The 15,619-nt window shown below is 37.5% G+C and overlaps 3 protein-coding genes across 3 annotated transcripts; 1 reads left to right on the forward strand and 2 right to left on the reverse strand.

The window, feature by feature from the left end:
* Positions 1 to 5,094: 5,094 nt before the first annotated feature.
* LOC149924998 (nicotinamide N-methyltransferase-like) lies at positions 5,095 to 5,578 on the reverse strand. Its single transcript, XM_090161684.1, has 2 exons — positions 5,538 to 5,578; positions 5,095 to 5,470 (listed from the first exon to the last, which is right to left on the reverse strand). The coding sequence occupies exons 1-2, from the start codon at positions 5,576 to 5,578 to the stop codon at positions 5,095 to 5,097; spliced, it is 417 nt and encodes a 138-aa protein (XP_090017810.1).
* A 6,415-nt stretch (positions 5,579 to 11,993) lies between these two features.
* Mkp (MAP kinase-specific phosphatase) lies at positions 11,994 to 12,792 on the forward strand. Its single transcript, XM_090159984.1, has 2 exons — positions 11,994 to 12,260; positions 12,337 to 12,792. Exons 1-2 carry the CDS (start codon positions 11,996 to 11,998, stop codon positions 12,744 to 12,746), a joined length of 675 nt encoding a protein of 224 aa, XP_090016110.1. The 5' UTR covers positions 11,994 to 11,995; the 3' UTR covers positions 12,747 to 12,792.
* On the reverse strand, positions 12,669 to 13,467 carry LOC149925000 (cytochrome b-c1 complex subunit 6, mitochondrial-like). Its single transcript, XM_090159985.1, has 2 exons — positions 13,259 to 13,467; positions 12,669 to 13,130 (listed from the first exon to the last, which is right to left on the reverse strand). Exons 1-2 carry the CDS (start codon positions 13,358 to 13,360, stop codon positions 12,924 to 12,926), a joined length of 309 nt encoding a protein of 102 aa, XP_090016111.1. The 5' UTR covers positions 13,361 to 13,467; the 3' UTR covers positions 12,669 to 12,923.
* Positions 13,468 to 15,619: the final 2,152 nt, after the last annotated feature.

The raw sequence follows: 15,619 nt of genomic DNA on the forward strand, positions 1-15,619 counted from the left end.
CGTCCATGTCGAAAGCCGTATTGGGCTTCATTAAGGAAACCATTAAGTTCCGCGTATGTAGTAATTCTTTCTTTCCAGAGGATGGCGTACAGTTTGTACATTGCAGAAGTTACCGCAATAGGTCTGTATGATTCCAACTCGTCTTCTGATTTACCCTTTCCCGTAGGAATTAAGGTAACGCGACAACCTTTCCAGTCTATAGGGATAGAACCAGATTCTTTGATATCGTTGTATAAAAGCATGAGACAGTTCAGGGCCAGGGGTCCAAGGGATGAAATACACTCTGCATGTATGCCATCAACATCCGCAGCCTTCCCCCGTTTTAGTTTCCGAACAGCTGCCTTAAATTCTCTGGAATCAAAGGACTCATCCAGTCGATTAGGTGGTACCGTCATTGGGTCATTAATAGTCATGGTCTCCTGTTCAACATCACGTGACGGGCGATCAAGTAAGTCAGATTCAAGGTCAGATATATATTCCTGTAAACGAGTAGTCATCGCCGCTTTAGGAGCACCAGGGCAGTTTGTTTTTCGGATCTTTGATAAATATTTCCAGAATTTTCGTCCCATATTTTTACCGGCCATGAGTATGTCAGTTTCTATGCGCTTATTCACTGTTCTGATCTTTCTGGCTAGCATCTCCGATACATCCTTCTTCCTCCGAAGGTAGGTGGCTAACTTTGACAAGACAATCTCTACCTCGGCGCCTTGCGCCTTAGCCTTCCTATGCTCTTTACAGGCCTCTTTCCTGGCCTGTATGGCCATTGCAATCTCTTTATCCCACCACTTTTTCGGGAGTCGACCATGCTTGACGACGGCGGAGGGCGATTTTTTCTTTAGGTTGTCCTGGAGCATTCGTGTCATGGTTTCAAGGAAGGCATCATAGGTAGGTAAGGCCGTAAGTCCCGAGGCCCATTCTTCCATGTTAGTACGATAGGCTGTTAACGCCTCTTCATTGTCAAAGTCCCAAAACTCTTTATTTTTATTAGCAGTATAGAATGGCGTATTAGAGGTTTGTATCGAGATTGATAGTAGATTATGATCACTTCCCAAACTTGAGGTTCCCGCTTCATCAACTTTCATTTCTATTGTATTGTTGGCCACCTCGTCGCTACATAGGATATAGTCTATAGTCGTTCTACTATTGTGGCTTATTCGTGTGACTCTACCACTACAGCAACTCAGCAGATTTCCTATGGTCAGACTATTATTTTCAGAGAACTCACGTAGCAAACGTCCATTATCACAATCGTAGCCATCAAATTCTGCTAAGTGACCGTTCATGTCCCCACCAATACATATTTTACGAAAACCAATGGAGGTCAGTTCCAAAATATCTCTATCAAGACACGAGTAGATCCTTTTATACTAGACCAATAGCCATATCTGAGTGAAGTTCATGGGAAAACCACATGTGCTCTACACAAGATTTGATAACCTTAATGGATCCATTATTGCGAGAGAGGATTCCGAGTCCACCCCTTTTTTTGCCTTCCTTGTACGATTAAGGCCAAACCATGTTAACCCAGGTAATAATTGTGGTAAATTTCCATCCTTTAAGTGTGTTTCAGATAAACATAAAAAGTCCAAATTATTGTCAGAAATGGTTGCACTCGTTTCCATCCACTTTTGTTGAGAGGCTCCTTGCATATTGAGGAATCCGAAGGTTAAACAGCTAGTTTTATTATTTATACTATTTATAGCGGTACGATTTTTCCCACGTCGTGTCCCTCTGCGTACCTTATGCACATTCCTTTGGCGCTTGCGAAAGGAGTACACTCAAGAAGACGGGGATGGTTGGACTACCTGGTCTGATTCCCCGAGGACAGACCAGGCGACGCATTTTTTTTATCGGTAATGGCATTGGGTTGAGTTGACAAACGTTTACTGGGAGCACCTCCAGTGTTTTGGGTTGGTGCGCTATTATAGGCGCCTTGCCTTTTGCGCCTATTGATCGATGTTTCTGCCACATGCGAAACTTAGAGAACATTCTCTCCTCAGGTGAACGATCCGGGGCTAGTCGTACTTGGCTATACTCAAATACTTGACTACTCTCAAGCCGCCGTGAGGCATTCAGGAGGAGTTCTCTGCTCTCCGTACTATCCAAGCCTATGAGGATAGGCTTATTTATCCTTTCACTTCGTCTACCGAACCTTTTACAAGAATTGACTGTGAATGGGATCTTTTCATCAATCTCTAAATTCTTCCTCAGCCAATTATCGGTGCCTTGGAGGGTGTCTAGGTCATCAAAGTCTACACGGAAAGCGACAAAGTTTGTAGACAAGGCGCCAGCGGAGGTATGACACCTATCAATTGTATTGCTCGATGCGGTTTCTTGTTTAGTTCGATGTGGAGTGTATCAAACTGGTCAGAAAGGAGTTTTAAAGACTCCCGAAGCTGTTCTGTTTCATCCTTCTGTCTCTGTATTGCGTCTGGGATATCCTCCAATTGTCCTCTGTACAGTGCAGATTTTATTTCCGTAATTTGCCGTTGAAGAGCCTTATTGGCCTCCTCTTGCTCATCTTGTCGTTTCCCCAACAGATCAAACCTTGCTTGGGCTATGTTATCTCTTCTTTCTAGTTCCTTCACCAACGTAGTTTCAACATCAGACATCCTAACCTCGAGGGCAGTAAATTTAGAAGAGAGCATCTGTTCTAGTCTACCTAGCATTGATTCCATTGCCAAATTGACTGTGCCAGGATCTCGCAACATCAAGCTCGTGTCAGGTGTTTCCCCAACCTCGTCTTCATCGTGGTCAGCAATGCCACCTACTTTCGTTACTGTGGCTGTCAAGTGCTTGTCAGGACGTGTCGTAGGCTTAGTGTCACTTAGAGTAGTTTTACTACTTTGTTCAGTCATCATATTATCTGTTATATGGGTTATGGCACACTTGTCACATAGCCATGTAACCTTTATCTTACTAACATCTGTTGGCTTTATATTGACACATTCTGCATGGAACCAAGCCTTGCAACCTATACATTGTATCCAGGTGTTAATCCGGCGAGTTCCCCTATTAATTGGTGTGTCCTCTGCATTGCAGGCATAGAAAATATCATTATTTATTGCTCTAGAGTGTTTTGAAGTTTGGGACTTCACAGATTTATTATTCTGACTCATTTTGCCCTACCACCGGAAGATGGCACCTCTTAACCCACACTATGTTCGTTATAATCAATGGCCGCTAGCAATATTCTTAATTGGTAACTATCACACCTAAGAAATATCATTGAAATTGTATTATTTTTGAAAAATACATATTTTGACAGAACCACGGGGCAATAGTGCTACCATCTGTACGGAAAATCAATACGGAATTTAGGGCCCGGGCAAAAGTTACTCGACGGCCCTGTAGCTTTCGGTTATGGTCACCTTTCTGACTGCAGTTTTTTTTATAGTTACGCCAAGTTACGTAACACCGATATTACTCTATTATATCTTGGATTAATAATAGAAGCTAAGCGTTAGCTTCTATTATTAATCCAAGATTATGTTAATAAATTAGTAAGGACGAGAAAACCGCATCTTCCTCTTTCCCTACGGGCCACCCGTAATATTTATAACTCTGATCATATATTAAAACTTGAATATTGTGAGCAAATTAAAACTTGAATATTGTGAGCAAATTAAAACTTGAATATTGTGAGCAAATTAAAACTTGAATATTGTGAGCAAATTAAAACTTGAATATTGTGAGCAAATTAAAACTTGAATATTGTGAGCAAATTAAAACTTGAATATTGTGAGCAAATTAAAACTTGAATATTGTGAGCAAATTAAAACTTGAATATTGTGAGCAAATTAAAACTTGAATATTGTGAGCAAATTAAAACTTGAATATTGTGAACAAATTAAAACTTGAATATTGTTAGCAAATTAAAACTTGAATATTGTGAACAAATTAAAACTTGAATATTGTTAGCAAATTAAAACTTGAATATTGTGAACAAATTAAAACTTGAATATTGTTAGCAAATTAAAACTTTAATATTGTGAACAAATTAAAACTTGAATATTGTGAGCAAATAAAACTTTAATATTGTGAACAAATTAAAACTTTAATATTGTGAACAAATTAAAACTTTAATATTGTGAACAAATTAAAACTTTAATATTGTGAACAAATTAAAACTTTAATATTGTGAACAAATTAAAACTTTAATATTGTGAACAAATTAAAACTTTAATATTGTGAACAAATTAAAACTTTAATATTGTGAACAAATTAAAACTTTAATATTGTGAACAAATTAAAACTTTAATATTGTGAGCAAATAAAACTTTAATATTGTGAACAAATTAAAACTTTAATATTGTGAACAAATTAAAACTTTAATATTGTGAACAAATTAAAACTTTAATATTGTGAACAAATTAAAACTTTAATATTGTGAACAAATTAAAACTTTAATATTGTGAACAAATTAAAACTTTAATATTGTGAACAAATTAAAACTTTAATATTGTGAACAAATTAAAACTTTAATATTGTGAGCAAATAAAACTTTAATATTGTGAACAAATTAAAACTTTAATATTGTGAACAAATTAAAACTTTAATATTGTGAACAAATTAAAACTTTAATATTGTGAACAAATTAAAACTTTAATATTGTGAACAAATTAAAACTTTAATATTGTGAACAAATTAAAACTTTAATATTGTGAACAAATTAAAACTTTAATATTGTGAACAAATTAAAACTTTAATATTGTGAGCAAATAAAACTTTAATATTGTGAACAAATTAAAACTTTAATATTGTGAACAAATTAAAACTTTAATATTGTGAACAAATTAAAACTTTAATATTGTGAACAAATTAAAACTTTAATATTGTGAGCAAATAAAACTTTAATATTGTGAACAAATTAAAACTTTAATATTGTGAACAAATTAAAACTTTAATATTGTGAACAAATTAAAACTTTAATATTGTGAACAAATTAAAACTTTAATATTGTGAACAAATTAAAACTTTAATATTGTGAACAAATTAAAACTTTAATATTGTGAACAAATTAAAACTTTAATATTGTGAACAAATTTAAACTTTAATATAGTTATAGTAGGGATTGAATTAAAATTTAAGAAATCAACGAACTGATTTGATATTCTTGTTGCGAGGGGTACGTCGATAGTCTTCGGCTTTATAATCCAAGCATTCCTCGACTACCAGAACGGCTTTCTTGAAAGATTCTTCAATATCTTCGATGGACATCCGTAAATTCTGCAGTTGGTCGTCGCCAACGTAATAATAAGTACTACCGTGATATCCAGCTAGAACCAGCGCCCCACCTGGTTTTAGGATGGATATTACGTTTTCGAGGGCCTGTTCAAACTGATCCTTGGTCAATGCGGCTCCTTCCAAACATCCGCAACTGATAACCACGTTGAATAAACCCACATTCTGCTCCCCGAAGGGCGCGGTACTTAGAATGTCGCAAGCCACGATGTCGGTCACCTTTGTCCTGATGGTTTTGGCGCTCTCATTGGTGTCTCAGTTTTGAAGATACGCCAATGAATACACATAATTACCGCTTGAAATTTCCGGGGCTCCCAGCCACAAGTTTCCACATTACCAAGAATGTATTAGATCATTATGTACAATGTTGTCTCAATATAGTAATCCTCCCTAAGTAGAAATAAGTACATTCTTGGTCGGAGTAATGATGTCGATAATTCGAACCATTGAGAAGTGCCTCTAGACTGCGAAAGTACATTTTCCATTTTTACAGCCTATTATCATGAATGTATTCATTTCAACCATGAATATCTAACTTTACTATTAACCTTTCTACCATCTGAGGCTCAGATGGGTGGTGCCTTTCTGCGTTTTACGTTATCACTTCAGCCAATCAGGAGGCAGGCGTTTGTCGTTGACTCCATTCCAAAAACGTTTCAGGAATTGGGTTTGTATAATTTGCTGAATTTCTGGACGTCTGGACCGCGGAATTTTGAAGGATTCCTCCTACATAGAAGCTACTATCTTATAAACCGTCTGGACAAAATTGACTAATTTGCTGAAGTGCTGAGTTTCTGTTTTTTCAGCTTTCTCAGTTAAATTTTAACATCCAAGTCGTAACTAAGCCCCCCCCCTTGAAACAGCTACCAGGCCATTACTCTATGTCACATATCACGAGGCAAAACGGTTACCCCATACCATCTCTATGGTGGTAAATAATCACATGACAGCCATGGATGTCGTTATACATCTTGTCCTACAGAAACTCGTTACCATCTCAACGATAATAAGCCACACACACGAGCAACCCAATGTTCCTAAAACGCTCTGCTTACAATTGCGAGCCACCCACGAATACGAAATACCAGATAACTAATTATATAGGATTTTATAGAACCATTTCAAAATTAGCTAACGTTATAGGATCGCCAGGAGGAGCCCAACGATTCTATAGGCTTCGAGCTTAGGAAATATAGCGCCATCTGACATAATATCCGTCAACTAAATATGTGAAGAAATAGCAGACAACTTTTGTATTTCAACTTTTTTCGGTTGAAACTTTCAGCTGTTGTGTAGACAGAATTTTGAACAAGCAGACAGCTTTCATATATTCGATTTAAAACTCGGCTGGTAGGCGGCGATACTTGTAACCAAAATTTTGAATAATTTTTTTTGACTATGCACGAAGCCTATAGATTCTTGATGCAAAGTTAATTACGGTAAATTTTCTAGTTTATTGCAGTTCACTTTCATCCTCCTAGCTTAGAAAAATACGTCGCATGTAAGACTTAGCGCTTTTTGTTTTCAAATTTATTGGCTGGTTGTCGTGGCTGAGACGACGCACCGCGAGAAGAAAATGAAGAACGCACACTCGGAAAATAAACTTATCAGAAAATGAATTTAAGAAACCCTTTATTCAGGGCCGCCTTATCCATAAGGCAGACTAGGCAAAGTGTCTAAGGCCTACGAAAATTTTAGGAGACATTAGGGCCTACGATTCCATAAATTAGGGCCTACGAAGTTCCAAAAACCGTTAATTGTGAGATTTTAGCCTAAAGCCTACGGAAAGGTTAAAACGACCCTGCCTTTATTTAGACGTTTTAAAAATGAGCAAAGGAGGTAAGCGAAGTTCCCTTACTATTGTTAGTGACAAGGCTTACTGTCGACTGGAAGCGTAAAATGACCACTATGCGTAATCAGTGTACACACTTCCAAGAGTACGTAATATCGGCGTAATCACCGTACTTCCTGTAATTTTACTTAGCGTAATATAGGCGTATTCGCAAACTAACCAGGGGCGGCGTAAGTTGGGGGGGGGGGAGGGAGGGCGGCCCAGGGTAGCCAGGGGTGCCATCGGAGAAGCTCGGAGGGGCTTATTTATTTAATATCATGAAATAACAACTGCAAAGCCAAAGGTTTTCTTTTGTGCAGATAAACAAAAAAAAAGAGATGTAAGAGTACAATAAAGAACATATTTTAAAAATCTACATCGTAAAAGAGGGACAATTTTGAGCGGAAAATTTGATAATTATTCTCGGTTACAATATCGTTGGGGAGCGAATTCCAATCATTAATTACACTATTTGAAAATAAATTAAAACGAACGGAAGATTTTGTTTTAGGTTTGTAAAGTTTGAGCGAGTGCCCACGGGTTCTGGACTCCACGCTTAATGAAAAATAATCCGAAAAATTAAGTTCTAAGTTGTTATTAAAAAACTTGTGCAGAAGGCTTAAATTATTAATTTTGTGATGAATAGAGATGGAATGTATACCAAACGGGGGAACAATAATCAATGAGCGGGAGAGCGAGCGAATTATAAAGCTGCTTAATAAGTATAGGGTTCCGAAAATTCAAATTACGTCGAATAAGCCCAGCCACCGAACGAACTCGTTTAGTAACTTTATTGGTTTGCGCAGAAAATTTTAGGTATGGATCAATCACGACCCCCAGGTCACGCTCGGAGAGTGTAGAAACTATCGGAGTACCCTTAATATTGTAAACAAAGTTCGGATTGCGCCGGCCGAGATGCAACACAGAGCATTTCGTATTATTGAAGGAAAGACCACGACATTCGGCCCAACGAACAATCGCATCTAGGTCACTCTGCAGCGCGAGATAGTCAGATCGCGAACGAATTTTGTGGGAAAGTTTCGAATCATCGGCAAAAAGTAAAATTAACGCGATAAGCACCACAGTGGGTAAAGAATTTACAAATACGTTAAAGAGTAAAGGACCCAAAACCGACCCCTGAGGAACCCCCCTACCAACATTGCTCCAAGCAGATGCTTGGCCCTGAAGAACGACTATCTGCTTACGATCCGTTAAATAATTTTCAATCCACAACAAGGCATCACCATCGATACCCGCGGAACGCAGAGCATCGAGAAGACAAGAGTGGGGAATGGATGCTGCAGTACATGCGGTATCTACTTTTCATCCATCACAAGAGCTGCAGAGCACCGGCGTGCGGTCCACAGAGCACCACCTGCACCAGGGCGCAAAGTGTGACCTTCACGGATTGTCACACACTGAGTTACTGAGCTTCTGTGTGCAAGCGACAACGGTTTAAAGTGGCTAAATCAAAGCGAGGTTGAAGGAGCAGATGATTTTACTGAAAATCACATGGACATGTTGGTTCCAGTAGTCACTCTTGAGACCACACATGAGTCCCCGTGGACTGAATTAGAATGAATATTCTTTTACGAATTTTAGTAGTTCCTTAATACTTAAAATTTAAGTATTTTATTGTTCGATTTTCTTAGTGATTCTAGACTACGTTCTGTCTAAAATACTAGTCTTAACTAGTCTTGAATATAAATAATTAAGCAAATTATGTTTTTTTAAAATAAATCCAACGCAATCAAACACACTAAAAATACGCTTTTTGAAAAATCTCACGTGATATTACGAGGGAGGGAGGGGGTCGAAAAATCACCAAAATCACCTCCCGTAATTAATGGACGCTCCCTTTTTTGTTATAAATTTACGAGTCCTAGCAGTAGCAGACTCCACTGATAATTTGGTAAATACTAAATATGTAAGTCCTAGCAGTAGCAGTAACTTTGTTTTCTATTTTGTGTACAAATAAAATAAAATATTATTATTAGTATTGATGAATGATGATGCTGTGAAGTTTATTTAACGCTTTGATTAGCTTTTGCAACACAATAGTGTATTCTTTCACAGAAATATTAGTGTTATCTTAATATTTACATGCGCTTAAAAAATAATTAGTGCAATCGGAGCCAGCTCCTGGCTCGGGCTCCGGCTCTAGGATTTTGCATCCAGCTCCGGCTCCGGTTTTTTAGGGGAGCTGAGTTTTGGCTCCGGCTCCGTCTCCGACAATTCCTCGGGGGTCGGAACCGGATCTGCGGAGCACTAATTGCCGCCCCGGGGACCCAGTCTTCTTAAGCCGCCACTGAAACTTACAATTAATAATAATAATAATCAGCTAGGCTAATAACCAAGGCGACTTTTAAAGCCATTAATACAGGTGGCCGGGCCGCCGGGTTACAATGCGTAGGAGGGTGGTGGCAAGCCCTTCATGCCACGCGAGCCAACAGCTCCCTACACTAACTATTACCATTAACCTCGACAAGTTTTTATGTCACTTGATCAGATCAGCCCCTCGGAATCATCAAGGCCATCATAATATCCCTTAGACATTTCAATTGTATACATGTATCATAAGTATGACATTGTCTATGATTTCAATACTAATTGTCTAACCGAACCTGTTTTCAACACTGACCCTACCGCTCAGCTCCGAATTGAACTGAATAGTATATTATCGCCCTTGGCATTAGTATATTTCTATTTGGGTATATTTTGGACACTAGGGGGCTGAACGAAACCTGGATTGCGTAATCACTTGGAAAATCAGTTCGGTGATAATCAAGGCTTTTTGCCATACTTATAGTTAATATGTTACTTATGATGTGTATTGTATAATTTCCTGATCGTAATGTAAGAAATGATTACGACTTACCATTTTTGAAAAATTCGTCCAATTTTTGTAGAAACGGATAACCAGATAACGAACTTACTAAAATGCCGGGAGTAGTGGCGTACTCCTGTAATCCCAAGCGTCTGGGAGGCAGAGCTTGTGGATGGCCGTGTGAGGACGACCACCAATTCCCCAACGGGTGGTCGGAATACTTCCGCCACGAGTGTCCCCACCCCTGTCCCCACGTATCCCCCCGTTGGCGTGGCCGTTACACATATCTCGACCTGATTAATCAGGTGGACGAGAGGACTGAATTTGTCCCACACGTTACAATCACGAATAAAAAAAAAACTTACTAAAATATTGCTCCATATATATTCTACCATCGAATTTTTCGCGCTAATACGTTTTTAGTTGATCTAATTCCACCATGGTGATAGTCCACTGAGTTTCGGATTTTCTAATCTGAGTAAATGAAGCGTTGTAGGCTGTAGCTGCCTATTTATTCGTACGAAACTGAAACTGTCTACGGTCCTTTAGTTTTGGTTTCCGTTTTGAAATTGGGCCAATTATGTTGAATTATTACTTCACAATTTTGCAATGGAACTGTTCAAAGCTGTTAGCAAGGTGACGTTTTAGAAAGTGAAACTAAAAGTTTCAGTTCCGTATTGATTTTGCACTGTCAGGGAAGTACTCCCTCTCTTGGCTCGATGTTAGTCAATAATTTGCAACTATTAAACGTCAAGACTTCTCCCCAAAATTCGACCCATAATTTTAATTATAATTAATATAAATTATTAGTGGTGACAAGGGTTAAACATATAATCTAGCAGATATAATGTGTATTTGGATTAACGATTGACCGACCTCAAAAATATCTTTAGCGCCAACGGCAACCCCTACATTATTGGTTGTAGCATAAGTAACATAACATCATTAAGTATTACACTTCCCATTCTTTTATTGTTAATTTCCTTACCAGCCATTTTTCGGACACTGACAGTCTCGCCAAGCTCCTACTTGGACTTGCAACTGTACTTCATGGTTCTTGGTGGTAGTAGTATATTTAGCTTTGGATATATTTAGGCACTAGGTGGCTCTGGGTTAATCTATACCTTCATTCACTTCGGCCAGATTTTTTTAATTGTAATGTTTTTTATGATTGTAGCAGACAAATTTAGTCACATTTTAGACCAATGTTATCTAAAAATTAATTTACTTTTAAGTGTAGTAGTACTTTTAAGCGTTAAGTTAACTTCAGAGTCGGTTCATTAATTATGAAACACGGACGATTTCAAAAATAAAGTTTTTAATACAATATTGAAATGAACAACTGTACATGGCCAATGTTGAACTTAACTTTTGCTAGAACCCAAAGTAAATACACATAAACAGAAAGTCTTGGATTCGAGTCGTTTCGTACCTTCCCCAAAGGATTCCGTCTAATCTGAGATGCACACCCCTAGTTTCCGCCGCCCCAAAAGAGCCATCCAATCAAAAGGTTAAAAAATTTAGAAATTTTCGGCGGGAATTTGTGAAATTAGCCCCTCCGATACTAGCGCTCCTGGCGGGACAAAGTGTAACCTCTTCAGGTTGTCTGCTTTTTTTAATTCTATTTAGATTCTACGTAAGAGGATTCGCTATTAATGCGTAAAAACCAAACAAATCAGTGTAATTTTTACATTAAGGAATTGTTTACCGTCGGAGTACAAACCGAGTTTGTTAAAAGTAATGAGAAACATAATGATATTATAAGACAAAGTGAACCGTTAGACTTAGGCCTTGGCTTAGAGATGGTATCAAAGACGGTACTAGATCTCAAAAAGAGTCGTGTTATTACTGTGGAAACGGAAATAAACACAGAAATATTTGGATCAATAGTCCCTTCGTGTAAGTGGGATGAGTTAAATAAGTTTTCCAAGAATAAACCCAGAACTTTCCATGTTGGCGCAAAGTTTCTTTCTATCGCGGAAAATGACGTTTCTGAAACCGGATTTCGCATGTACCTCGCGTAATGCCCAAATTTGCGACAAATTTCATATTTCCCACATTTAATTTGCTTTTTAACGTAAGTGGTGACATCTATGATGTTTTTTTTTTATTTGCAACGCGACCTTTCAGAATTATTGATGAGTTTCCTTGATGATATTAAGACGTTTTCATCTAATAAAACCTTAAAAATAGTTGAAACTCGGGTTCAATTCCAAGATGGTCGCATTGTGAGAGAGAAAAAATCTGATACCGGCATTTTCGTGACCTCTAGCTCTGACACTGAACAAGGTCACGGATTTGTTGTAGATTTGAAGCCTGATTTACAAATTGGAATTATTCTACCAGGAATTGTTTTAGGTCGTTCTATTTTCTATATATTGGTGTTTATTCAAAATAATTATTAAGGGAAAGTTTGACGTATTAGTATCCATAGGTTCTCAGGATGTGGCTCAAGATGAGGATGCATTGGAAAAACACGCTATAACTCACATTCTTGACTGTTCTGGAGCAACTATTTCTCGAATTGATCAAAAAACCCAAGTTTATAAAAGTGTTCAAATATTGGATCTTCCTGATACAAAAATTCAGTCATACTTTGAGGAATGTTTTGATTTCATTTCCTTAGGATCTGAGAAAGGGTGTGTTTTAGTTCATTGCAATGCAGGAGTATCCCGTAGTGCTACAATTGTAATTGCCTACATAATGAACAAATTTAAAATAAGATTTGAACAAGCTTTAGGGAAAGTAAAGGACGCAAGGCCTTCGATTTGTCCTAATCCTGGTTTTATTGAGCAATTAAAAGAATACGATAGAATTCTCTTTCAATACTCAACAAATTCCTAATTCTATGTAACATTTTAAATTATTGAATTTTGATTTTCCACTGAAATAAAGCTATTCAATATACTTTCCTTTTTGGCATTTTATTATTTTAACATGAGGGGGGAAATAGCCAAAGACTACAGTATATTAATTTATAATACAAACAAATAGAACTTTTATAATATCATCATACTAGCTTTATTTTAAATGGTCAAATAGTGTTTTAGCTACGCAGTGATCCACACAGTGAAGGAAGTCATATAATTCTTCTGTACAAGTCTCTCCTGGTTGACCCTTTCCATCACTCAACTTCGAATTACACTCTTGGTAGCGTTCATTTAACGGCATACATTTGGATTCCTCAGTGCACTTTTCTTTTAAGTCTATTTGAGGATCAACCAGTTCCTAAAAAAAGCAGCAAAGGTTCAGTTAGGTATCAATATCACCTTCGAAAAAAATCAAGAGCTATCTGAGCTAATGTGATAACAACTAGTAAAGCCTAGGCTTAAAAGAGAAAAGGTTAAATCAAGTACTTCTTCCTCTTCTTCGGCTTCTGGTGATTCCGCTCTTGCTATTGCGAGAGCTGAAACTACAGGTTTTTCAAAGACCATGCTTGCTAAATTATTAATACTCATCAGAACTTAAAATTTATTTTAAAGTATTAATTTAAAAAGCAAGAAATCCAAGATTCGATCAATAAGTCTTGAGTCGTTTCAGCCGAATGTCCTTATGCAGTGATGCCAGATAAAGTGAACAAGATATATACCTTTGTTCTGGTGTCTAAGGCCTCGGGTCGACACCGATGTTTGTGTATCTCCAAAAAAAAAGATATATACCTTTAAATAAATTGATATTTTTCATCATGGCCATATTTTTTTATCAACGTAGAATGGGATTAAAGCTGATATATATTATCATATGTAACATAATTACTCATAAGTATGGCACTAGGTCTATTTCTTCACCCTACGTAATATTTGACGTCATCGAATCTCAAATGCCGATTAAGCCGTCGTATAATTAGCTCTACGTCTGATAAACCGACGGCCATTATTTTAGTAAACAAACCGTTTTGAACAAGGCTTAGGAGCTAAAATGAACTACAATATAGTGTCAAGTTCTGTTAATGTAATTAATTTACAAATTAATGAAGTTCACGGAGACTCACGTTCTAAAATAAATTTGCATTGTCAAATAAAAGAAGCAGGTTTATTGGAAAAAATAGTTGAAATTCAGGTTGAGCTTTTCTGTCGCATCTACAAGGCTGGAGTCTTTCAGTCTTTGGCTCTTTGCAGATTCTTTTGAGCCTAGGCCAAACTCCTCTAGGCTTAATTTGGGTTTTAATAACGCTAGTGGAAAATCCCACTTCGACGACTTGTTCCATTTTCGGAAAGCGATCACTTATTGGTCATTTTCCCCAACCTTTTATTTTTCTAAATTACTCATAATTGAACTTCATCCGCACAAACCGAGCGAGTTTATAAATTTCTATGAAGCTACATTTTTTTTTGATACACAAACATCGGTGTCGACCCGAGGCCTTAGACACCAGCACACACACAATAACTGATTAATCAGGGTGAGATATGTGTAACGGCCACGCCAACGGGGGGATACGCGGGGACACCCGTGGCGGAAGTATCCCGACCACCCGTTGGGGGATTGGTAGTCGTCCTCACACGGCCTTCCACCAACTCTGCCTCCCGGACGCCTGGGATTACAGGAATGAGCCACTACTCCCGGCTTATGAAGCTACATTGGGCTGACTAAAATTTCGACAAATCCGACGCAAAAAATACCTTCTCAATTTAGAGGTTTTCCATTGGCTGAAATACATATGTTACTAGCCAATAGTGTGACTCCCAAAATTACTAGGATGAATAAAAAGGTTAAAATCTAACGTAGTCCACCTTTTTACTGGTTCGTGGTGAAACAAACCGTACTTAGTGAAGATTTTTGAATGGAATAAAGGTACAGTGGCATACTTATGAGCAATTATGATGTTATCTTTGGTTGGATCGGCTTATTGCGAGACTTTTCAAGATAATTTTATGCGGTTTTTCTTTGGACAGCTCCGAAACGGCTCACGAAGCAATTAAATACGAGAACGATTTCCTTATAAACATTTGTAACATAATTACTAATAATTTATGGGAATGCAACTTTGCCAGAAGTAAATTTAATTCAGCCTTTGCTCTATACAAATTTCTTCACTAACTATTTTTCTAATCCTTGGAGTAATTATGTTAAATATGCAATATTTAAAAGAGCAGTATTTGGAGGAAATTTTGGGTTAAAATTTGAAATAAAGACATGGGAAAAGTATTAAAATCTTTACCTGACAAAAACCCAATTCGACACACATCGACTTTCGAAGCAAACCGGGAGCAATCGGAGCAGCCTAAAGAAAAACGCCATTGGATTTTTCGATGAGCTTACAGATAATTCAGATTAAGGTTTACTCTGAGCAGATTACGGCAATTAATTAGTTCATGCCTGAAAGCTATCCCCCTCAGTTCCCAGTTTCGGAAGGAACTCGACCACTGTATTTATAGGTATCACCAAGAACGTATATATGCATAAGAACGTTGTACCTGGTGCTAGGATGCAATCGGTTACAGAATAACTCAGCCCAAAAAAACCGCGCGCGGCGGGCGCTAAAGGTTAAAACCGTTTCTAGTTCAAAATCACGTGGATTTTAGGCCGGAGTTATTCTGAAAACGATTAAATCATGGCCCAAGCGATACCTTTTGTTCAACGTTCTTATACATATATACGTTCTCGGTATCACTGTATAATTTAAAATTTTTGTAGTATTGTGTGTCTCGACGTGATGGGTCTCGAACCCTTTGTCGGGCAAATTAAAGAACTTAAGAAATGAATACCTACTATGA

Source organism: Leiobunum rupestre, chromosome 10 (genome assembly GCF_980474605.1).
Source record: "Leiobunum rupestre chromosome 10, qqLeiRupe1.1.hap1, whole genome shotgun sequence".
Lineage (NCBI taxonomy): Eukaryota > Metazoa > Arthropoda > Arachnida > Opiliones > Sclerosomatidae > Leiobunum > Leiobunum rupestre.